Raw genomic sequence first — 26,858 nt, 5'->3', positions numbered from 1 at the left:
GTGTCTCCACAGATGGATCCAGGAGCAGAAATCCCCCCGAGAGATGTCCCCGTCCCCTGTATTCCCAGGACTGTCCAGAGGAGAAGCTCCCAGAGAACCATCAGGTAGATGGAGCTGAGCCCTATACACATCTATATAAGGGGGTCCTGTAGCCATAGAGGGGTCATAGATTGTGGGGGTCTCTTATGTGGACCTGTTAGATTTCCCACCTGTCTGCTGTATTGTACTGAATTGTTACAGATGACAAATCAGGGGGAAGATCTGACTGATATTAAAGTGGAGGATGAAGAAGAGCGGATGATGGGCGATCCCCCGTGTAAGAGTGAGGTGGAGGAGGACATTCCAGTCCATGTGACCACAGGTATGGAATCATGAATGGAGGAAGGGGGGTTTCTTCATGTGAGGCTCCACCTTAGAGCTCCAGTAAAGTAAGCTGAGGCAGCTCCACAATGGGTGATGGCTGTGGTTTACACTGGAGATCTGCCTGCTGCCGGGATCGGAGGTAGTTTCGATCCCAGCTATTTAACCACTTAGGTCTTACAGTGAATAGCGATCACAGCATCTAAGAATATTTACTGATCTAACGTAGGGCTGCAGTTTTTTTGTTGTTAGGGAAAGGTCCTAAGAGATGTGTTACGTCTGTGGAGTTCAGAGATCTGTGTTGGTTACCCACAGCATTCTTCTACTTCATACAAAGCAACATGGTGGTGACATCATCACAGGTTCTTCACCTCTCCACCACTTCTCCTCCTCAGTGTTGAGCTCCTCCCCTTCCTTATCACATGATGGTGACATCATCCAAGGGCCTTCACTACCACTGCTAAGCTCCGCCCCTCATGATCACATGACAGTGACATCATCACAGGTCCTTCTCTACAACTTCTCTCTACTGCTGAGCTCCGCCCCCTGCACTGATCACATGATGGTGACATCATCCCAGGTCCTTCAGCTCTTGCAGTGCAGCAGATACAGAGCAGGTCCTGGTCGGTGTCACTGCTGTGGTGTCTGGAGCCTCTTCTCCTCTCTGGTATCAGCCATTTCTCCAGAATCCCCCTTTATCCCCGGTGCTGGGGGCTCTGAGAAGCGGGGTCTCTCCAGGAGCAGTAAGTGCGGTTCTGGATCTCACTAATGCTCTTGTCCCTGGAGGATTTCCAGCCTCTCCTCTCCTCATAAAGGCGCCTGCAGTACTAGAAGCCTCCAGCTCCTCCAGTTCTCTCCTCTTCTCCTGAATCGCCACCAAGGATGGACAGGAAGGAGATCAGCAGAAGAATATTAGACTTCACCTTGGAGATCATCTCCCTGCTGAGCGGAGAGGTAAACTTTTCTAGATTTCTCTCCTCTTTATTGTATTCTGTAACAAGTCAGACATCGGGAAGGAGAATCCATCATTGGAAGTGATAGGAAGAGTCCAGGGTCCTGGAGAACGGCCTCCAGACCTTCCAAGTGATAGAGAACCTGAAGATCAGCCACCAGTATGGTCGGTGATGGATCATGGAGACCAATAGTCATGTTGTAGGAGCCATGAGAAGGTAAGTAGGCAGGTTGTACCCAGGAGGAGAGGAAGCAGAGGAGGAGATGGCCGGAGTGTGGCCTGGAGGGAGGATTTCTTCCACTAGTCTGACATCTAGATGATACTGGACTATAACAAGGAGGCCTCCACTATGTCTAGAGGAAAGGAGGCTTCTCCACCAACATAGAAGAGGAGTCTTTACTGTAAGAGCAGTGAGACTATGGAGCTCTCTGCCAGAGGAAGGAGTCATAGGGGATTCTCTAGAAGAGTCCAGAAGGAGCCTGGAGGTCTGGAGGGTAATAATATTCCAGCTTCTAGTGACTAGATTATTGGAGATGGGGCCATGATCCAGGGAGGGATTCTGAGTGTAGATCTGGAGTCAGGAAGGAATTTCTTTCCCTAAGTGTCTCTCTCCATCCACAGGATTACACCATAGTGAAGAAGATATCAGCGGGGACTCCCATCATCCATGAGTCAGGAGGGTGGAACAGGACCCCCATCACAGAGCCTCCCCCCCTGATACATGAGCAGAAGATCCTAGAACTCACCCACAAGATGATGGAGCTGCTGACTGGAGAGGTGACACTGCTGGGAATGCTGGGAAATTCTCCAGTAACAGCACTGGAGGGGTCTGGGTGATGACGGTGTCATTGTGTTGTCAGGTTCCTGTAAGGTGTCAGGATGTGGTGGTCTATTTCTCCATGGAGGAGTGGGAGTATGTAGAAGGACACAAGGATCTGTACAAGGAGGCCATGATGGAGGCTCCCCGGCCTCTGACATCACCAGGTAAGAGGAGACGAGGTGAGAAGAGGCCGTGTTAGAGCCTCAGGCCGGTCATGTGCAGTGTGTACACGCGTGTGATACTAATTTTTATTTCGTTTGCGCCACCATATTTTGCACCGAGTTAGAATTCAGAGGATTAATTTACAAATAAAGATGGACATCACAGGGTTACAGGCCATATACAATCGAAACAGTAGTCGGGCTCTGCTCACAAGAGCTTACAATCTATGAGGAAATTGGGTTGAAACAAAAGGTAAAATTCATTGCTTTATGAAGCAGTCCAGTCACCTCTGGAGTAGAGCAGTGCGGACGGAGCGGCAGGAGCGAGTGGACGGAGTGTGGGGGGGTTACTGTCAGAATGAGGGGGGGTAAAAAGGAAGAGTCCGTTTAGGGAACATGATAAGGCTATCAGAAAATATGTTTTTAAGGCACGTTTAACCTCTTCCCTACCAGGGGCGTGCGTGTACGGCTGGAACTTTAAAGATGGCGCCCTCTCACGAGTGTGGCGGGCGCCTTAGCCGCTGGTACCTGCTGTTTTATACTGCAGACACCTACCTGCGGCTAATGACCTATAATGCCGGTCGTGGACTTTTACCCCTTCAGATGTCGTGGTCACGGAGAGCACACTCGGTGAGGACCGGGGGAGATGTATGGGAACAATAACACCTCTTTCCCCAAAATAAAAATATATAAAAAAATGTGAGTGTGTGAAAACGCCAGTACTATTAAATTATCAAAATATCTATCCCATACAGAAAACAGAAAAATGGAAAAAAAAAGTTAATATGCCGATTTACCGTTTTTTGTTTTCTTCTCCTCACAAAAAAATTACATAAAAAGTGATCAAAAAGTCGTACACACCCCAAATGTATCAATGAAAAGTGCAAATCCCCCTTAATAAACGAGCTCTCACACAGCTCCATGCACATAACAACAAAAAAGTTATAGGGGTCAGAATATGGTCACAAAAAGAAAAACATTTTTTTTAAGGTTTTTATTTTTTTTCAATATAAAAAGACAAGAAAGACCATACATATGTGGTATTACTGTAATCGTACTGACCTGGAGAAGGAAAGAAACTGTTTTGCTGTATAGGGAACACAGGAAAAACAAAATTCATAAAACAGTTTTTTTATTTCACCCAATTTGGATTTTTATTCCAGTTCCCCACTATATCGTATGCAATAGTAAATGGTGGAATTAGAAAGTGCAACTTGTCCCGCAAAAAAACAAGCCCTCATACGGCTATGTGAATGGAAAAATAAAAAAGTTATGGCCTCAGAAAGGCAGGGAGGGAAAAACGTAATTGCAAAAATGAAAAGGGCTGAAAGGGTTAAAGGACAGGAAGTTGGTGGAGGGAGCAGTAGCTATTATAAAACGTAACTTTTAATGCTACATGAATAAAATAATAAATAAAAGTGACACCCCACAGTGATGACGAAGTGCGCACACATCTAAATCAAAACCTCAAACAAAAGGTTTGAACTGTATTCTGTTGGATGGGGAACCAGTGAAGTGAATCCTGCAGAGAGATCCAGAAGAATCAGTAGAGAGTAGTTTCCATTCCTCTTCACTGTCAGGATGAACTTTGGTACGTTGGTAAAAAAGAGAGTTAACAGAGAGGTAACTTATTAGGGAAGAGTAGACCAGATGTCCCAGGGGTTTAGAGATTAGAGAAAGGTCGGTAGTTAGCAGCTCAGGTCGGGTAAGGAGATGTGTTTTTTTTTAGTAGTGAGTTTATAACAGAATGTTTAGAAAAGATTGTAACGATTCCAGAAGAGAGAGAGGTTAAATATTCTATTTGGGTGGGTAACGACAGCCGGAGAGAGGGATTGGGGGAGGAGTGTGGGGAATAGGATCATTACTGCAGTCAGGAAGAAGAGCGGAGACTGGAGACTTCTTCTTCTTTTATAGGGTCAAATGAGAAGAGGCGGCAAGATGACGTGTGGGGGGGGGGGATCCATTCTGGGTGGGGGCTGGGAGATTATTTTCTTGCTTGATGTTCTCAATCTTTGTTTCCAGATCTTCAGTACAGAGGTAAGTGATGAGCACATGCGCTGTAGGGCTGAAGAGGGAGTGAAACCTATCAAAGAATCTTTTGGGGTTATTTAAACGTGAGAAGATGAGACGAGTGAAGTGAAGTAGACTTCTTTGGTCATTTGAATGGCAGAGTTATATATTTTAAAGGCTATGGACATCTTTGCATTTTACTCGTTTTGGACTAAAATCTCTTTTTCAATTGGTCTTTATTCAAAATCTTCAGACGCTTTAGTGACGTAGGGGTTACATTTTTGGAGAAGATCTGCAGATAATGTAGTAGATGTCACCAGCAGTCCTATGTAACCCCACAGATAACACGGTACTGGATACATACTCAATGTTGAAGTTAGGTGCAGTCCTATGGAGTACTGGAACACTGGGGACAGACTGAGCAGACTAGTGTACCCGTACTTACCTTAAAGTTCACCTACGCAGAGTCCAGACCACATCACCAGAGATATACCGGGCAGAGGCTGCACCCATGCCAGGGGCGTCACCTAGCCAGGCAGAGGGAGGCCGCTCCCTCCTCCCCCTCAGGCCTCGGCAGACTGCGTAACACAGAAGGTCTTGTCATGTGCAGCCCTGATGTTTAAAGGGACTGCCGCTGGGTATAGCCAATCATTACTTATGGTGTCAGGTCCCTGTTTTTTGACAACCTTGCACAGGCCACATAAAATTAGGTGGTGGGCCAGATTCGGCCCTCGGGCTTTGGGTTTGACACGTGCTGTAGGGTGTCCTGTGAGTTGATTAGTGGTGAGCGAGCATGCTCGGCACATGGCGGTACTCGGTCGAGTCTCCTCCCCGCACGTTTCACGGCTGCACTGGTAATATGGCAGTACAGAGATATTACAGCACTGGTAATATGGCAGCACCGAGATATTACAGCACTGGTAATATGGCAGTACAGAGATATTACAGCACTGGTAATATGGCAGTACAGAGATATTACAGCACTGGTAATATGGCAGCACAGAGATATTACAGCACTGGTAATATGGCAGCACAGAGATATTACAGCACTGGTAATATGGCAGCACAGAGATATTACAGCACTGGTAATATGGCAGCACAGAGATATTACAGCACTGGTAGTATGGCAGTATGGAGATATTACAGCACTGGTAATATGGCAGCACCGAGATATTACAGCACTGGTAATATGGCAGCACGGAGATATTACAGCACTGGTAATATGGTAGCACAGAGATATTACAGCACTGGTAATATGGCAGTACAGAGATATTACAGCACTGGTAATATGGCAGTACAGAGATATTACAGCACTGGTAATATGGCAGCACAGAGATATTACAGCACTGGTAATATGGCAGCACGGAGATATTACAGCACTGGTAATATGGTAGCACAGAGATATTACAGCACTGGTAATATGGCAGTACAGAGATATTACAGCACTGGTAATATGGCAGTACAGAGATATTACAGCACTGGTAATATGGCAGTACAGAGATATTACAGCACTGGTAATATGGCAGTACAGAGATATTACTGCACTGGTAATATGGCAGTACAGAGATATTACAGCACTGGTAATATGGCAGCACAGAGATATTACAGCACTGGTAATATGGCAGTACAGAGATATTACAGCACTGGTAATATGGCAGCACAGAGATATTACAGCACTGGTAATATGGCAGAACAAATATATTACAGCACTGGTAATATGGCCGCACAGAGATATTACAGCACTGGTAATATGACAGCACAGAGATATTACAGCACTGGTAATATGGCAGCACAGAGATATTACAGCACTGGTAATATGGCAGCACAGAGATATTACAGCACTGGTAATATGGCAGTACAGAGATATTACAGCACTGGTAATATGGCAGCACAGAGATATTACAGCACTGGTAATATGGCAGCACAGAGATATTACAGCACTGGTAATATGGCAGTACAGAGATATTACAGCACTGGTAATATGGCAGCACGGAGATATTACAGCACTGGTAATATGGCAGTACAGAGATATTACAGCACTGGTAATATGGCAGTACAGAGATATTACAGCACTGGTAATATGGCAGCACGGAGATATTACAGCACTGGTAATATGGCAGCACAGAGATATTACAGCACTGGTAATATGGCAGCACGGAGATATTACAGCACTGGTAATATGGCAGTACAGAGATATTACAGCACTGGTAATATGGCAGCACAGAGATATTACAGCACTGGTAATATGGCAGCACAGAGATCTTACAGCACTGGTAATATGGCAGCACAGAGATATTACAGCACTGGTAATATGGCAGCACAGAGATATTACAGCACTGGTAATATGGCAGCACAGAGATATTACAGCACTGGTAATATGGCAGAACAAATATATTACAGCACTGGTAATATGGCAGCACGGAGATCTTACAGCACTGGTAATATGGCAGCACAGAGATATTACAGCACTGGTAATATGGCAGAACAAATATATTACAGCACTGGTAATATGGCAGCACAGAGATATTACAGCACTGGTAATATGGCAGCACGGAGATCTTACAGCACTGGTAATATGGCAATATGGAGATATTACAGCACTGGTAATATGGCAGCACGGAGATATTACAGCACTGGTAATATGGCAGCACAGAGATATTACAGCACTGGTAATATGGCAGCACGGAGATATTACAGCACTGGTAATATGGCAGTACAGAGATATTACAGCACTGGTAATATGGCAGCACAGAGATATTACAGCACTGGTAATATGGCAGCACAGAGATCTTACAGCACTGGTAATATGGCAGCACAGAGATATTACAGCACTGGTAATATGGCAGCACAGAGATATTACAGCACTGGTAATATGGCAGCACAGAGATATTACAGCACTGGTAATATGGCAGAACAAATATATTACAGCACTGGTAATATGGCAGTACAGAGATATTACAGCACTGGTAATATGGCAGCACGGAGATCTTACAGCACTGGTAATATGGCAGCACAGAGATATTACAGCACTGGTAATATGGCAGAACAAATATATTACAGCACTGGTAATATGGCAGTACAGAGATATTACAGCACTGGTAATATGGCAGCACAGAGATATTACAGCACTGGTAATATGGCAGCACAGAGATATTACAGCACTGGTAATATGGCAGCACAGAGATATTACAGCACTGGTAATATGGCAGTACAGAGATATTACAGCACTGGTAATATAGCAGTACAGAGATATTACAGCACTGGTAATATGGCAGTACAGAGATATTACAGCACTGGTAATATGGCAGTACAGAGATATTACAGCACTGGTAATATGGCAGCACAGAGATATTACAGCACTGGTAATATGGCAGCACAGAGATATTACAGCACTGGTAATATAGCAGTACAGAGATATTACAGCACTGGTAATATGGCAGTACAGAGATATTACAGCACTGGTAATATGGCAGTACAGAGATATTACAGCACTGGTAATATGGCAGCACAGAGATATTACAGCACTGGTAATATGGCAGTACAGAGATATTACAGCACTGGTAATATAGCAGTACAGAGATATTACAGCACTGGTAATATGGCAGAACAAATATATTACAGCACTGGTAATATGGCAGCACAGAGATATTACAGCACTGGTAATATGGCAGTACAGAGATATTACAGCAGTGGTAATATGGCAGCACAGAGATATTACAGCAGTGGTAATATGGCAGCACAGAGATATTACAGCACTGGTAATATGGCAGCACAGAGATATTACAGCACTGGTAATATGGCAGCACAGAGATATTACAGCACTGGTAATATGGCAGCACAGAGATATTACAGCACTGGTAATATGGCAGCACAGAGATATTACAGCACTGGTAATATGGCAGCACAGAGATATTACAGCACTGGTAATATGGCAGCACAGAGATATTACAGCACTGGTAATATGGCAGCACAGAGATATTACAGCACTGGTAATATGGCAGCACAGAGATATTACTGCACTGGTAATATGGCAGCACAGAGATATTACAGCACTGGTAATATGGCAGCACACAGATATTACAGCACTGGTAATATGGCAGTACAGAGATATTACAGCACTGGTAATATGGCAGAACAAATATATTACACAGTAACACACACACCTAGTAGCCATTTGGTGGTCACCCAACTTTCCCAGTAAGAGATGTCAGTTTTAGTATCTGTGAATATATCATGAGAGCTATGGCAGTACGGATCCATATGATATAGGCTCAGGAGGATTGAACCCGGAAGCCACTGTCACTCTTGTCTCCTACAGCCAAACCTCCACGTGTAGAGCAGATCTCCATCGGTACATGTGGTCTCCTCCATCACTGAAAGGAGCGCCATGCCAGTCACCTCCACCTTCAGCAATCACAGGCCCTGTGTTATTAGCAGCCACACTACAGAGCTCTAGTGATCCCCTGTCTCCGGAGGACACCGGCTCCTGTAGTCCTGCTCCCAATAAACCTGTTGAGACACAGGAGCTTGCATCCAACTCTCATCTTATCTGCCGGTCACTGGAAATATTTCCTCCTCACTCATGCTGTGGGGGGTGAATTACTTCCCATGATACCGGGCAAATCCTTATTCTTGCTCCCTAGAAATGGTGATTAATGGAATTAGTTCAGTTCATCTCCCAAACAGATTTGCATCTAGGTTTTCTCCACCAGACGACCGATCTAAATCCATCAGTGTTCAAGTCTCTTCCACCTGCTGTAAAGAATGAAAGCCGAGTCTCTGGAAGAAAGAGCCGTTCACAGCCTGGAATTTCTATGTTCATTATTACTGGATTAGTTTGTGGTTTAGCAGAAGGTTGGTGAGGAGCAGAACATTGTTATTTAGACCCCGATCACTAAACCTAGAAGTGAAGGAGCTGAGAGAAGAGTCTGATCTATAGACAGATCTACAGGAGGCCATGTATTCAGTCACTGTGTGCTTGTGTCTCCACAGGTGGATCCAGGAGGAGAAATCCCCCCGAGAGATGTCCACGGAAGGTTCCAGAGAACCATCAGGTAGATGGAGCTGAAGTCTCCCCAGAATCTGACCAGAAAGTGATTGGACCAAAGATCATTTTACATTTCTCTTCTTTAGGATGAAAATCTGATGGATATTAAGGTTGAGGTTAAAGATGAAGAGGAGATGGATTTATGGGGCGATCAGCAGGGTAAGGAGGGGGGCTGTCATGGGTCACCACCTGGATGCTACTCCCATCATCTCATCATCACATGTAATAATCTCTCCTGTCCCTGTGTGTTTCCTACAGATGAACTCTTAGAAAGAAATCCCCCCGAGAGATGTCCCCGTCCTCTGTATTCCCAGGACTGTCCAGAGGAGAAGCTCCCAGAGAACCATCAGGTAGATGGAGCTGAGCCCTATACACATCTATATAGGGGGTCCTGCAGCCATAGAGGGGTCATAGATTGTGGGGGTCTCTTATGTGGATCTGTTAGATTTCCCACCTGTCTGCTGTATTGTCCTGAATTGTTACAGATGACAAATCAGGGGGAAGATGTGACTGATATTAAAGTGGAGGATGAAGAAGAGCGGATGATGGGCGATCCCCCGTGTAAGAGTGAGGTGGAGGAGGACATTCCAATCCATGTGACCACAGGTATGGAATCATGAATGGAGGAAGGGAATTGGGGGGTTTCTTCAGGTGAAGCTCCACCTTAGATCTCCAGTGAAGTAAGCTGAGGCCGCTCCATACGCTGTGGGTCCTGGGTGTGTATTACAGTGGAGTCCTGCCTGGTGATGGGACTGGAGGTAACACCAAACCCACCTGTTTAAAGGATAACTGTCATATTTTAACTCAAAATTCAATTTTCACATATGTAGTTACTACTGAGGTTATCCATTATCACTTATTCTTTCCTCACATACCCCATATTTAAGAAGATTCCGTCCATAGCAACCGTTTTTCACCAGACTTCATTCTGCCTCTACTCTCAAGATGGCTGCCGATCACTCACCCTGAGGCTAAGCCCACCATCCCTCACTACCCAGAATGCATTGTGCTAATCTCGGGAACGCGCTGCCTGAGTTGTCCACACTTCACGCCCTCTTCCTCTTGAGAGCCCATAGAAAGTGGCTGTTCAGCCTGGACACATAAAAACAATGGTAAGCATTAACCCCGGAATCTAAACGGGTGCTACCGACAGCAGAGCTGTCAGGGCACCCGGCAGAGGAGCACTCACAGTGGTCCCTGCCTTTGGACTCTGATCCCCTCAGTGAGTGTTTTGGAGATCGGGCCGTGCTGCTGTGTTTCTGTGGCCTAATCTCCCGTTCAGGATGGCTGAGCCGGAGAAAATATTTATTTCAGACAGGGAGGTAGTCCATCCCCCCACCCCTCCGCTCCCCTACAATTGAGCAGGATGGCCGAGCGGTTCAGTAGATTGTCAGCTGTAACATACAGCTGTAAATCTACTGTAACTGCTGACTTCAGTGGATGTCTGCCATTTAACCCCTACCTTGCTGCGGTCCGTAGGGACCGCTGTATGTAAGGGGTTAACGGTGAGGAAGCTCCCCCATGCCCCCTCACCTCCTGGCGCTGCGCTTCACTTCTCTGCTGCGGAAAGCTCTGGATTCCACATAACAGAAGGAAAGAGCTCCCTCCCATCAGAGGCTGCTCTGCTGTGGCAGCGTGCAATGGTTACCATGGCAACTGGGCGCCATACACAGGCATCCAGCCTTGCCATGGTATGTAAGCTTGACAGGCTCCTGCCAGAAGCAGCAGTCTGATCAGGCATCCTATGAATGGAAAATACACTGCAGTACACTGCACTATACAGTGTACTCCAGTGTGTTTCAGAACCCTCAGACCCACTGGATCTTCAACAACCAACTGGGTCTGAATCAAAAAAGTGTAAAAGAAAAGTGTATTTAACATTTTTCCATATATGCATATTTATAATTTACGAAAAATGAATAAAATTAAATAACCTAAACATGTTTGGTATCGCCGCATCCGTAAGAACCTACTCTGTAAAAATATCACCTTATCTAAGATAAAAATAAAATAAAAACATTGGCAAAAAAAAAAATATTTGGGGTAACCTACCATTACAAAAAATGCAACACCAAGCGATCAAAAGGGTGAATGCCCTGCAAAATAGTACCAATCAAACTGCCACCTCATCCCGCAAAAAATGATACCCTACATAAGACAATCGGCCAAAAATTATAAAAGCTATGGCTCTCAGACTATGGAGACAATAAAACATAATTTTTTTTTGTTGCAAAAATGCTATTATTGTGTAAAATTTTAATAAGCTGGCAGCTAACTAACCACCAAAACCCCTGCATCTCCCAGATCACTGAAGGGCAGGTTGTCTCTTTTCTGCATCTGACCGCATGGCTCTCCCTGCATTTGTATTTATCCCGTCTTGGGAAATACGAACGTGGAGTTAACCCTTCCCTGCCACCAATGGTTGACAGAATACAGTGCAATATACAACATATAAAGTGTGTTCCTACTGTACAGAGTGCGGTTCTCCAGTAATTAGTGCGATTATCTTCAGGGCTCCACACCTACAAAACTTATCTGAGGTGGCAGAACAGGGTCACCTGTGACATCCCTAATACACGTTCCTGCTATGGCCACAGGGTGTCTCATCCACAGCGATGCACTTACAGCAGCTTAAAGTCACATAATCTGGGATATCACATCACATGTATCATACACGGTGCAGGAAGAAATAACAGCATGTACGTGTAAACATGACATGAATGTGATGCTGGCGTGTCCTCAGGAGCAGTCACATCACCGCTCATCTAGGGTGGGAACCGGGTCAGCGGTCACACACAGCAAGAGAATGCTGGACAATAGGAGACCTCGGAACTGAAGTTCGGTTTCAAGTTTCAAAGTGGTTTTCCACTATAAAAATCAACTACCGAAGATACTTAACGAAGTCACGCGCGACTTCGTGAATAACTTACTTCGGCTCATCGGAGACCATACATTCTAACACTGTAGGGAGACAGTTTTGAATGAGCCGACTTCGGATTAAGCATCTGAAGCTCGCTTCCCTCAACTCTAATGATTAGTATCAAAACTTTCCTCCAAACTATTAATTTATCACAAAAACTGGTTTTCTCTGGAAGGGGTTAACAACATAGACTCAGCTAGGACTTTGGAGCACAACCAATGACTAAGTGGGCCCCTAATCCAGGTAACGTTACTCCAGGACCAATACCACTGAACCGTGGCAGAATATTATTACCATACACTAAAGGCGCCCTGCAGACTGTGTAAGGGATAACAGTGCAGTGAAATGACTTACAGTTCACGCACATGTTCTTTGGCTGGAGTAGTTCACTTCTCTCATCATTTTCATCAGTTCCGGACCACCATGATCACTAGTGTTTTTAACAGACGTCTTTAGCTCCTCTCCTTCCCAGCACCTGCCCTAGCTTTCCCTAACAAACACCAACCCCATCTTGATGATACCTCCAGTTCTGTGCTTGTTGTTGCCCTATGAGCCCCTATTACTGTGCCTGCTGTGTGGCCCGGTACACCCAAATATTGTATTTCAGAAATAACGTTGACATGAATACAGTTACAATGCCCCTTGTACCTTTTACTAAATAATAATGCCCCAAGCATATCTCAGCCCCCACCCCAGAAGACCTAGTAGTTAACTTACTTTTGAAATCCAGATCCCCCTTTAACATATCGCTACCCATCGCTTATAACAGTTCCCCAGAAGTCTATCAGCGTGGTTAGCGAGACCAATTGAGAGTCAGTTTGGGTTACCTTGTAGCTTGATGATCATAAGGTAACTCATGTAGGTGTGATATATAGACCACCTGGCCAAGTCAAAGAATTAGATGATCTACTAGTCGAGGAAATAGCTAAAATGACATTGAAGGGGAAGTTATCATTATGGGAGACTTTTATCTTCCTGATGTAAACTGGAAAACCTAAATAGCTAGCTCTGCCAGGAGTACAGATATTCTAAATTCCCTACTGGGATTATCTCTACAGCAAGTAGTGGAGGAGCCAACCCGGAAGGAGGCCATTTTAGATTTAGTATTCACAAATGGGAATTTGGTATCTGATATTACTGTAGGGGAAAGCTTGGGATCTAGTGATCACCAGTCAGTGTGGTTTACTATAAGTACAGTGACTGAGGCACACCACACAAAAACAAAAAAGTTTTAGATATTGTAGAAAAACTGAATTTTCTAAAATTAGATTAGTGGTATACGAGTCCCTATCAGATTGGAACAGTTTAATGGGAGTCCAGGAGAAATGGGACTACTTAAAAGTGGCACTATTGAAGGCAACAGAAAATTGCATTAGGCTTGTCAGTAAAAGCAAAAAAAGGAAGAGACCACTGTGGTACTCAGCAGAAGTGGCCAAAATCATTAAAAACAAAAAGAAAGCATTTAGTAATTATAAAATAAAAATAAAATGAGGATGACAGGGAAATTTATAAGATTAGGCAGAGAGAGGCCAAACAAGTTCTAAGAGCTTCTAAAGCACAGACAGAAGAGAATTTAGCTCAGTCAGGGAAAAAAGGCGATAAGGCATTCTTCAGATACATAAATAAAAAAAGGAAACTAAAACAAGGAATTACCAAATTAAAAACAAAAGAAGGAAGGCATATGGGAGAAGATAAAGAACTAGCTGACGGCCTCAATGAACACTTCTGTTCAGTTTTTACAAAGGAAAATGAAGGAAAAGGACCTCAGTTAGGAAATAAGACTAATGAATCTTTTGATGCATGTGTCTTTACAGAGGAAGAGGTTCTAAGTCAACTGTCTAAATTTACTACGAATAAGTCACAAGGGCCTGATGGGATACACCCAAAGCTATTAAAAGAGCTCAGCGGTGAACTAGCAAAACCATTAACAGATTTATTTAACCAATCACTGGCAACAGGAGTCGTCCCAGAAGATTGGAAATTAGCAAATGTTGTGCCCATTCACAAGAAAGGTAGTAGGGAGGAATCGGGCAACTATAGGCCAGTAAGCCTGACATCAATAGTGGGGAAATTAATGGAAACCATACTTAAGGAGAGGATTGTGGAGCATCTAAAATCCCATGGATTGAAAGATGAAAAACAGCACGGGTTTACTTCAGGGAGATCATGTCAAACTAATCTTATTTATTATTATTTTTTGATTGGGTGACTAAAATAATAGATGGCGGAGGTGCAGTAGACATCGCTTATCTAGACTTTAGTAAGGCTTTTGATACTGTCCCACATAGAAGGCTTATCAATAAATTGCAGTCTTTGTGCTTGGACTCCCATATTGTTGAATGGATTAGGCAGTGGCTGAGGGACAGGCAACAGAGGGTTGTAGTCAATGGACTATATTCAGATCAAGGTCTTGTTACCAGTGGGGTACCTCAGGGATCTGTTCTGGGACCCATATTGTTTAATATCTTTATCAGCGAAATTGCAGAAGGCCTCGATGGTAAGGTGTGTCTTTTTGCTGATGACACAAAGATTTGTAACACGGTTGATGTTCCTGGAGGGATACACCAAATGGAAAAGGACTTAGGAAAACTAGAGGAATGGTCAAAAATCTGGCAACTAAAATTTAATGTTGATAAGTGCAAGATAATGCACCTGGGGCGTAAAAACCCAAGAGCAGAATATACAATCAGTGATACAGTCCTAACCTCAGCATCTGAGGAAAGGGATTTAGGGATCATTATTTCAGAAGACTTAAAGGTAGGCAGACCATGTCACAGAGCAGCAGGAGATGCTAGCAGAATGCTTGGGTGTATAGGGAGAGGCATTACCAGTAGAAAGAGGGGGACGCTCATGCCACTCTACAGAGCACTAGTAAGACCTCATCTGGAGTATTGTGCGCAGTACTGGAGACCATATCTCCAGAAGGATATTGATACTTTGGAGAGAGTTCACTGGTGCATGGATTGCAGGATAAAACTTACCAGGAAAGATTAAAGGACCTTAACATGTATGGCTTGGAAGAAAGACGAGACAGAGGGGAGATGAGAGAAACTGCTAAATACATAAAGGGAATCAACAAGGGAAAAGAGGAGAGAAGATTTAAAAGAAGAAAAACTGCTACAAGAGGACATAGTTTTAAATTAGAGGGGCAAAGTGTCACAACCAGACAGCTGAGAAGCTCTGACAGAGGCCTTTCAGAACCTCCTCCTTGAGTTCTCTTTGTTGTGCTGTTCAGTATCTCATCTCGTTAGCCTCTCTCAGCTGTCATGGAGTTGGACTGATTGCTTCCCTTTAAATTCCTCCCCATGGTGCATTACTGGGCGGCTTATACTTCTTCCTGGAGTGTGTGTGCATGCTGATCTTGTTTTCCAGTCTGCTACAAAGTTAAGTGCTGAACATTTATCTGTTATTTTATGTTTGCTGGATCCCAGGTGACCCTGACTCCCTCCGTGTCTGGTGTAGGGAGCCGGTGGTCGTGTCCCCTCACTATTGTAGGGTGTTCAGGGGTTATATAGTCGAGGTACGTGGATATGCAACCTTCCACCTTTCGGATCTTTGCATAGGCTGAGCAGCCAGGGAAAGTCTCAGGTCTTGTGCAGGGGTCTCCCTTTTGGTTCCTTAGCTTTGGATCCACTCAGTCATATATGCATGTTGCTTTGTCTTGTTTCCTGTACACCGTCCGTGACACAAAGGTTTAAAAGTAATATCAGGAAGTATTACTTTACTGAGAGAGTAGTGGATGCATGGAATAGCCTTCCTGCAGAAGTGGTAGCTGCAAATACAGTGGAGGAGTTTAAGCATGCATGGGATAGGCATAAGGCCATCCTTCATATAAGATAGGGCCTGGGGCTATCCATAGTACTTAGTATATTGGGCAGACTAGATGGGCCAAATGGTTCTTATCTGCCGACACATTCTATGTTTCCATGTGGTTACACCGCTTTATGGATCGGTCAGACAAGAATATAATAGACAATATATAGAGGTTCCTCATAGGGCTCATATCTCACCAACATATTTTATGGGCAGAACCCTTTCCTCCAATTATTATTCTAAGGGATGCCCCCGTATGCTACAATTTTGCTAAAGTGTAGGGTATTTAGCCCTATCTCAGCTAATGATGTATCTGTGACACCATCATGGTGTCTGGTTACAAGCACTTAACCCTTTCAGGAGCGACAATTTTTCATTTTTTTACTCCAAGCTTTCCCAAAGCCATAACTTTTTTAAATTTTTAAATTCACTTTTTTTGCCATTCACAACACTTGTTTTTTGCAGGACCAGTTGTACTAATAGCACCGTGGTTGCATACAAAGTAGTGGATGGCAGGAAAAATATTCCAAATGTGGTAGCATTATAAAAAAAAATAACAGCGTTTCCTATACTGTAAAAACTGACCTGTTACGTTCATTCTGCAGATCAGTATGATTACAACGATACCACAGATGGGTATTTTTTTTTCTTTTGTTTGAATACTGAAAAAAAAAACTTTGGGGAAGTTTTCTTTTCTTTGCATCACCATATTCTGCCTCCCACAACTTTTTATTTTTATGTGTACGGAGATGTCTGAGAATCACACTCATGTGTGGGAGGAAAACACCACACCGAGCATAGGAGGGAAAGGGGATACCGGAATAAGGCCTGGAAACTAGGGAAGGAAGATGGACACCTCCTAGAGAAAACCTTAATTCCAGTCCTAACTGACTACCAGTTTGAACAGGCCCCAAAGGTAGGCAAGTTCATACACCGGATACCTAGAATCCTATCTCGCCCTATAGGACCCTGGAACTAATGTCAGGGCTGAGTCTACCTCTTCCTCCATAGGGAAGGACGAACAGGAGTCTCCCTCAGATCTAATGACAAACAACAGGAAAAGACAACACACATACTGTATGTATATATATATATATATATATATATATATGTATAAACAAAATACAAAAGGGAATGGAAACGCTTATCTTCAATGAAGCTTTGGTAGCACCAGGAACTCAGCTGAGAACCAAACACAAGCTAAGCACAAGTCCAACAGAAGCTATAAAGCGCACAGCACAGTGGGAGAAGCAACTATAAATAGAGAAGGTTAAATTACTATAATTGCCACACCTGGGGAAAGAAGGTGAGGCAAGCACCAGAAACAACACAGACGTCATTTAATCCAAAAGGAAAACATGTCAGATCAAACCACGTGTTGCCAGTCTCACCAATCTCCTGCCACCTGTCGTGGGTACGTCCGTGACACTGAGGGCTCATTTTATGCAGGGAGATATTTACTTTTCATTAGTACCATGATTTTTTGGATCACTTTTTTTTCATTTTTTGTGAGAGCAAAGCGACCAAAAAATGCAGAATGGGCCATTTTGACTTTTTTCCGTTTCGACATACGGGATAAATATTTTCATAGCACGGACATTTTCGCACGCAGCGATTCCCACTATGTTTATTTTTTTTTTATTGGTTATGCATTTTTATTTTAATTCTAGGAACGGGGCGATTTGAATTTCATTTTAAACTTTGTAAATTTATTTATTTTTTACACTTTTTAATAGTTCAAGCAATCATTGGAGTGATTGGAGCACGGTTTCCATAGGAACCTATAAGCGGCAGCCTCGAATCATTCAGAAGGACCGAGGCTGTCGCACGCAACATCCGGCTCCCCCTGTCCTTGCGGTTGATGGCCAGGTTTTTAACCTCACAAAAACCCTGGTTGCATTTGACCACGGCATCTGAGGGGTTAAATGTGTGTGATCGACGTAATCGTCGATTGCATACATTAGCCCTTAGCGCTTGCTGTTTAAAACAGTGGGCACCCGGTGGCTATGGCGCCCCACGCACTTCCATTTTTTTAGGATAGACTGGGTGAACTCTGCCCTGCAAAAAGAAGCAAAAGTTAAAAAGTTTTGCTTATTCTGGGAGTCCTCTATTGGCACACTACCACCAGACTTATCCTGAACTTTATGAGGTGGTTTGTGTGTCCTCTTTTTTCCCCTCCCCCCTATTTTTTTTATCTAATGAGCTTGGATTCTGAAAAAGCAGTTCTCATCTTGTAATTTAATTATTGTGTGATTGTCACTACCAGAGCTTTGAGACGTTCTCACAGCTCTGTGTCTCCACCCCTGTGATGATGTCACTTAGAGTTTGGAGGTGTTCTCACTGTTCTGTTTCTCCGCCCCTGTGATGAGGTCTTTACTCCCAGCTGTTCCTCCTGCGTTTGATTTCCCTGCCTTTAAATCACCCCTCCTCCTATTGCAGGGCGTGGATTATATTTCTCTTTTCAGTTGTAGCTCTGCCTTGAGTATCTTCACTTGTTAAGCTATTAGTTCTCTGGACCTGTGTTCTGTTGCTGCAAGCACTCCGGATATTGCCAGCGGCCCTTGGATCCGTCTTCTCTGCGGCTGCAGCTCCTTCAGCTAAGTGTGCAGACATTGTTGTGTACCTGGTGATTTTCTGACTGGATCTGAGGTGGCCACGGTTCCCTCCATATTCTGAGCAGGGCATCGGTGGCCATGCCCCTTCCACTATTGTAGGGGTTACAGGGCTCATCAGTCTTAGGTACGCGGGCATGCCTCGTTCCACCACTTGGATCCGGGCATGTGCTTTAGCAGCATAGGGAGAGTGTTGAGGGTCTGACAGGGGTCACCCTTTCTCTTCCCTAGTTTGGGTCCGGTCAGTAGCTCTTGTTACTGTGTATGCTCTTGTTACCCTTAAACAGCCGTGACATTGATTTATCCTGATTCCTCAAAACTCATCTCTGCCCAAATGTTTTTATTTTTTTTTGTTTTTGTGAAATGCTGGATGGTCTTTGGATAAAGTTGAGGCAATATTATACCTCCTTACCATGTACCCAACGTCTAATCATCCCTTTCTTTATGTCTGTTATTTGAAAACTCACTTTGACATGATCCCCTGACAACCTTGCACACAAGTCTGAAGAGGACTTGTCTTCAGAATGTTTTCGTAGTGGAACGTTAGGCTGCAGTATAAGATGACATGGTCGCTGTCCTCTAGTAAACGCGATGATACTCTTCCAGAACGGTCTGCCTTGAGGGTCTTTAAAAAGCTTTAAAGTGGCTGCACTGGCATTCTACTTCTGACATTGCTTTAAAATATCCAAAGTGTTCTAGATGCTGGTCTTCTGGAATCCTGGCCAATACTGGACTGTTAGTACGATACTCAGAGGATTCCTTCTCCTAAAGTTCATTATTTTACACTTGGAAACTTTAAACTGCAGTTTCCATTGTTCGCTCCATTTATCCGGTAAAGGTAACTTATTTTTAGTATTACAGACACCTCCAGGAATGTCAGCCCTATTGCTAACTGTTGTGCCATTTGACAAACAGGTACACCCCATCTACCGTCAGACCCTACATACAGGCACACCCAAGATACCTTCATACCCTACCTACAGGCACGTCCTAACTACCGTAACACTCTACCTACAGGCACACCTTACCTACCGTCATACCTGACCAACAGGCAAATCCTACCTACCATCATACTCTTCCTAAAGGCACATCCTACCTACCTCCATACTCCACCTACAGTCACACACTACCTACCATCATACTCTACCTACCAAAACACTTCCAAACATACAGCAGGCCCCAATACAGACCTTTTGTGGTCACTTCCAAAAGTTCAACATTAACAACACTTTGATATATATCCTTTACCAATTGTAAATCCACTGAACTATCTATCAGTTCTTTATTGAGATCTGTATGAAAGGATTTGCTGAAATCCAGATACGTGATGTCTACGCCACCACCTTTATAATCTGCCCTCGGTAAAGCCATGCTATTCTGGGTTCAGGAGGACAATTGTCTTGTGTTTTAGTAGTTTGCATTATTTTGACTACTACAGATGTGTTATCCTAAGTTCCCTATAGTTACCGGCTCCAAAGGAATGGTGAATGTAAAGCAAGGACTTCTCTCTTATTTCCTGCTGGATCCACCTACTGTTTCCAGCCTACTAGGAATGTTATGATTTTGGGGTCTGAAAAAAATAACAAAATCCATTTTTTCCAGGAAATGCCAATAAGAACGCTGCGGGAACCATCATGGTATCGCCGGTAGAAAATGGAGCTATCATTCCGCACTCTTCAGGAAAAAACCTCATTACCCTGCTTGTATATCCAGGGCTTCTCATTAAAGAGCTACCACGTAATCCAACTAACCAATCACAGGTTGTTCTCACAAGTATACCACAATCGCATCTTGGTACACATCAGAAAACTTACACAGAAGAGAAGCGATTTCCCTGTTCACACTGCGGTAAATGTTTTGCCGATAAATATCATCTGATTATACATGAGAGAATTCACACAGGGGAGAAACCATTTCCATGCTCAGAATGTGGGAAATCTTTTACGTGTAAATCAGATCTTGTTAAACATCAGCCACGTCACACAGGAGAGAAGCCATATCCATGTTCAGAATGTGGGAAATGTTTTATTCGTAAAGCCAAACTTAGAGAACATCAGAGAATTCACACAGGAGAAAAGCCATATTCATGTTCAGAATGTGGGAAATGTTTTACAGAGAAATCACAGCTTGTTAAACATGAGAGAATTCATACAGGAGAGAAGCCATATTCATGTTCAGAATGTGGAAAATGTTTTAATGAGAAATCAAATCTTGTTATACACCAGAGATATCATACAGGAGAGAAGCCATTTTCATGCTCTGAATGTGACAAATCCTTTACACAAAAAACAAATCTTGTTATACACCAGAGATATCATACAGGAGAGAAGCCATTTTTATGCTCTGAATGTGACAAATCCTTTACACGAAAAGCAAATCTTGTTATACACCAGAGATATCACACCGGAGAGAAGCCTTATTCATGTTCACAATGTGAGAAATCCTTTATTTGTAATGGCAATCTTTGTAAACATCAGAAAAGTCACAGAGGAAAGAAACCATCCTGATCATGTGAAGAATGTTTTAAAAGGAAATCAAATTCTTGCTTGTAAAGTTGGAAATGCAAAAACAGATGTATAACACATCAGGTTATTAACAGATATCAAACTGCCAATAAGAAGGTTTATTTTTGGGTGGAATTAGCCTGGATCTGCCAAACACCCAATTTATATTCCCTGAGGTCAACAGTGACTGGGTCAATGGAGGAAAAGTATTGTGGATATAAGGAAGAGAAGAAGAGCCTTATTCACTGTTAGCAGCGAAAATGAATCGTCCGCCCATACCAGACAACAACCTGTCTGAAAGGATTATCCTTTAAAAAAATCCACTTTTCCTCCGAAAATGGCATCACTAAATTCACCAGAGAAGGTAAAAATGTCAACCCTATTGGGGCTCTTTCTATTTGTAAATAAAAAAACTCCATCAAATGAAAAAATAATTATGTAGAAATGTAATAGACACTTAACTTCTGTAGTGATGGAAGAACAGGAACACCAGAGAGGAACTCACACCAGCTCAGCCAAACCCAAATGAAGCTATCAACCGCATAGTCAGAAGGGTGGGGTAAGACTTTAAAGGTAGAAGTGATGACCACTGAGCAACAGCTGAGAAAAAGGAAGTGGTCATTAACCCTATCAACACTAAATCAAGAGAAATCAAGGAGGCTGTTAGATTTCTCCACACTCAGCCAATCTCCTTGATTTCCTGACATCAGTCACCTGAGAGACCGTGACAGATGCTCTGCACGTTGGGCCACCCACGGGGCTATTGTCCCGCACTCATAAGATCATATGAGTGCGGGACAATAGCCCCGCGGGCGGCCTGACGTGCACAGCATCATTGTAATCTATGATGCTGTGTGCTTCTTTGCGCACGATCAATGCCGCTCTGGGACATATGGCCCGCTCACGGATCGTATGTCTCAGAGGGCATACGATCATGTGCAAGAGCCCTTATGGTCCAATATTTCAGGAATTGGGGCCCGACTTTCAATTTTGCCCAGAGCCACACTTTGTCTAAAACCGGCTCTGCCACTTATAAATAGGTTAAATAGAGCTTATGCAGAATTCTAAACTGAATCGATCTATGATCCGTGTTTGGTAGCCATTTACGCAGTAGCTTACACATCTTCAGCCCCTCCTCTTCAGAAAGGGAAACGCCATCCTTATCCCACTTCCCCTTAGGGGAGGGGCAGACTAGGAAGGTGTCCCTCCCGGACAACGTCCGATATAACTTGGAGGTAGCTGGCGGCAATGCAGACGGATTTTGGACGGACAGAAAATGCTGCATGTATGCAGATGGAACAAACTGCTGGGATTAGGGACACAGATGTTAACCCAGCCTTACACATCTAAAGATACATGACGAGGTGATGTAGATTGTAGTTAATACACCTATTATATATACCGTTATGTATAATACCAGGGACAACCTTCGCCACTCGATTAGCCAAAACGTTTGCCAAAAACTTTGCCTCTGTATCATTAGTGATATCGGTCTGTAAGGCCCTGCTTCCTCGTGTTGTTCACCTGGTGTCGGGATAAGGGCTATCAATGCCTCCCGCCAGGAATCAGGTGGTTTATTAGGAGGAAAATTTCCTCTAATGTTTCAAGATAAAAGGGGAGTAGTAACCCTTTTAAGACCAAGCCAGTTTTTACCATAAGGACCAAGCCCCATTTTTCAAATCTGACATGTTTCACTTTATAGAGTAATAACTCTGGGGCGCTTTTACTTATCCCAGCCATTCTGAGACTGGCTGGATTCATTTTCTATCACATTATAGATGCCTCTTTTACAGCAATCCAGCAGTAGTGGTCGTACTTGTGCACTATAGTGTGCAAGCATGACCACCACTACTCGATTACAGGGTGCATAAGTGATAGAAAAAGGAAGCAATCCAGCAAATGAGGCTGTGGCAGGCGCAGCACTATGAAGTGCCTTTTGCACTGTTGCATTAGAAGAATTTTGATATCTCTGACTTTTACTAACCAGACTGTCTATTACTCTGTAATTCCTCTAGCGCTGTTCTATGGAAACAGTAGGTATAAAGAGCACACCAAATGCTTGAAATAACTTCTTTATTAACTTCAACTTTTCTTCATATATAACACTGCCGCCTTCGCAGCAGATAGTCCATGTACAAAACACGTGTTGAAAAGATATTACAAAATGGCGGTATGCATAAGATGGTGGTTCAACTGTTCAATCTTGGCATTTAACATAAAATTGTGGATATATTTCTCTCTTGAGCATCTGTAATCTGTCACTTTAAGTTATTTAAGCACTTCATGAGGTATATCTGAGGTCTAACTAATAGTTCACTTGCTGAATTTAGTCGCAATATGCAGTTAGCAGTAACTATTTGCAGATTGGTTGTGTATGATCTGGTATGGTTGTATGCAATTTGGATTGCAATATGGAATTTGAATTGTGAACTTTGTAGTTTGCAAATGAATTTGGTGGAACTGTAAGTAAACACAAATATAACTGGTTCAGTATACAGTTCTAATCACTATATTAACAGTAGGAACATTATATAACTGTTTTTAATACCTATTTTGGCCTCTCTGCTTCCATTCAACACAGCTCTTAGTGGAGTTAATGTCTGTTCAGCTTCTCTCCTCTGGTGTAATGATTCCAGCAGCTCCTGCAAAGGAATTTCCCACACAAGCTGTGTGTGAGGTTGGCTAGGATTGGTCAAGACTCCTGCCCAGCAACAACAGTTTAACCCTATGCTTTCTGTTGCTTCTGCTGTGTCATTAAGCTTATGTCACAATAATATAACAAATTGTAAAGGCATATTATCTTTTCTGCTTCTGTGAACACAATATATAACAGTTATATGACATCCAAACATGAAGTCACTGTAAATAACTCTGCCCTTGTCTTTAACACACAAACATAGGAACTGTATTAAGGTTATTGGCAGGTCTAGCTGTATAAACACACAAGCTATATTAGCAACCTAGGTCAGGTCTTAGCTGGCCAGCTACACTCCCACCAAAATTACCTATAATTGTATGTTCTTAGTGGTATAACTTAAACATGAAATTAATTTTCCATCAGGTTCTCAACTTCTAAGCGTCTTTTATCACTCTCAAGTAGAACAACTAACTTCTGTATGGGACGTTCCAACTTGAGTGGAGAAGTGAGACGTTTCTCTTTCTTGTCAAGTTTTGAGTCTACTATTTGTAACAACACTCTTCTTACTAGTTTGTCTTCATCCTTTTGCACTTCTAGAACTTTGGCCAATTTTCATTGACTTCTAGGTAAATCTTCTTCTTTCACTAACACTATTCTTCCAACTTGGACATTTCTTCTGGGTGTTTTCCATTTACTTCATAGCATTAGACTGGCTAAGTACTCTTTCCTCCATCTATTCCAAAACTGTCCTGATAGATATTGAACTCTTCGCCATCTCCTGGCATATAAACCCTCTTTGGTGAACTTGCCAGGTGGTGGCTGTATGTAATCAGACTTAAGGTAAAGTAGATGGTTGGGAGTTAAAGGGTCCAAACTTGTTGGATCGTTGATGTTATCAACTGTAAGTGGACGACTGTTAAAGGGGTTGTCCAGGTTCAGAGCTGAACCTGGACAGCCCTCCATTTTCACCCAGGCAGCCCCCCTCACATGAGCATCGGAGCAGTTCATGCTCCGATGCTCTCCTTTGCCCTGCGCTAAATTGCACAGGGCAAAGGCATTTTTCTGAGTTCCGGTGACGTACCGGGCTCTCTATGGGGCTGACAGGAACCCCGGTGACGTCAGCGGCACTGATGGGCGGGATTTGGCTCTGCCCTAGCCAGTAAAACGGCTAGGGCAGAGCTAAAGCCCGCCCCTCAGAGCCGCTGACGTCACCGAACACACTGCTGGGCGGAAGTTACCGCCCGGCAGTGTGTTATTGAAAACAAAAGAGCCCGTGCCCTGCGCGATTTAGCGCAGGGCACTGGAGCGCATCGGAGCATGAGATGCTCCGATGCTAGGCTCAGGGGGGCTGCCGGGGTGAAAATAAGGGTATGTCCGGGTTCAGCTCTGAACCTGGACAACCTCTTTAACAATAGACATTATTTCATAGAATAGGGTCCTAAGTGAAGCGTCATCTACTCTTCTGCCGTTCTTTTTCAACACTAAACACATTTCTTAGTTTTGATTTGTCTTTTCCAAACTCCTCCGGTATGGCTTGTATGTGGAGCATTGATATGAAAATCACACTGTTTCTCTAACAAATGCTCAGTTACTTTTCTTTATTATTATTATTATTTATTATTAAAGCACCATTCATTCCATAGCGCTGTACATATGATAATTGGTGCACATACATAATACAGACAATTGCACTAATCATAAACAAGATGAGGGCTTACAATCTACATGGTATGGGAGAAGGACACAGTAGGTGAGGGTGAAGCTGGTCATGGTGGTATAGAGGCAGCAGGGTCACTGGTTGTAGGGTAGTCTGAAGAAGTGGGTTTTCAGGTTTCTTTTGAAGGATTCCACTGTTGGTGAGAGTCTGATATGTTGGGGTAGCGAGTTCCAGAGTGTGGGGGATGCACGGGAGAAATCCTGGAGGCGATTGTGGGAAGAGGTGATAAGAGGAGAGGAGAGAAGGAGGTCTTATGAGGATGGGAGAGTGTGTGTGGGGATGTATCTGGAAAGTGGCTGAGAGATGTAGGGAGGGGACAGGTTGTATCAATCTCTTTTAGATCTTTCTTCAATTCATTCTTTGCTCCGACAAAATTAGATCCTTGGTCAGATCTAAGCTCTCTGACAGTAACTCTAATGGCTATGAAACATCTCAAGGCGTTGATCAATGCGTCAGTTGACATATCTTCTAACATTTCTAGGTGAATTGCCCTGGAGCTTAGACATGTAAATATTAGTCCATATCTCTTGTACTCCTTGTGGTTTTGTTTGGTGATGAATGGGCCAAAACAATCCATTCCGCTATAAAGAAATGGTGGTGATGGGTTTACACGATCTGCTGGTAAATTTGCCATTCTTTGTTCTTCGGTAAGTCTACGTGCCTTTCTGCTGACTACACATTTGTCAGTGCTCTGAGCAGCAGGGATCGCTCCCCATTTCTTTGAGGCAGTTGTTATTACACAGTGAGGTTCTGTTACATTATCATCTTCCTTAGAACCATGGTTTGGGTCTGCCTGTGATCCGCATTTTTTGTAGGTCGGATGCGGACCCTTTTACTTTAGCGAGGCTGCAAAAGATGTGCCCAGCACACTGTGTGCTTGCTGTATCCGTATGTCTCTTCTGTGCTGTCTGCAAAATTAGAGAACATGTCCTATTCTTGTCAACATTATGGGACAAGAATGCACACGACCGGTATCCATGTTTTGCGGACCGCAACATAACCGACAGTCGTGTACATGAGCCCTTAGTCTGGTGTTTGCTAGGAGGGTCTTTTTGATTATAATGCCTTTAAATACATTTAGTTTCTGTGACTCTTTGTTGGGTATAGTGAAGGCTATGTTGAAATGCTACTCTATGAAAGGTGCATAATCTTCCAGCAATAATGACTTGTTGGCATCAGGATAATGTAAGTTCGGAGCAGTGGAAAAGTGAATCTTAAGGAGACTAAAGACATGCACTGCAGACTCCGACAAATCGCACAAGTAAGAGCAGTTAGGAGATCAACCATTTGGGAGTATTTTTTCT

General features: G+C 43.4%; 2 protein-coding genes across 3 annotated transcripts in view; both read left to right on the top strand.

The window, feature by feature from the left end:
- LOC122935208 (zinc finger protein 397-like) overlaps nt 1-26,858 on the top strand; it is a 1,371,324-nt gene that overhangs the window by 1,083,640 nt on the left and 260,826 nt on the right. The window lies entirely within an intron of this gene.
- Nucleotides 314-21,684, top strand: LOC122933879 (gastrula zinc finger protein XlCGF17.1-like). 2 transcript variants are annotated; one of them, XM_044288977.1, is made up of 2 exons: nt 314-361; nt 20,298-21,684. In XM_044288977.1, the coding sequence occupies exon 2, from the start codon at nt 20,330-20,332 to the stop codon at nt 21,200-21,202; it is 873 nt and encodes a 290-aa protein (XP_044144912.1). In that variant the 5' UTR covers nt 314-361; nt 20,298-20,329; the 3' UTR covers nt 21,203-21,684. The 2 variants fall into 2 exon arrangements, with proteins under 2 accessions (XP_044144912.1, XP_044144913.1); XM_044288978.1 differs by lacking the exon at nt 314-361 and adding an exon at nt 9,904-9,956.

This window comes from Bufo gargarizans, chromosome 4 (assembly GCF_014858855.1).
Source record: "Bufo gargarizans isolate SCDJY-AF-19 chromosome 4, ASM1485885v1, whole genome shotgun sequence".
NCBI classification, from domain to species: domain Eukaryota; kingdom Metazoa; phylum Chordata; class Amphibia; order Anura; family Bufonidae; genus Bufo; species Bufo gargarizans.
Note: the sequence above shows the minus strand (reverse complement) of the source record. Positions and strands in the feature narration are given on the sequence as shown.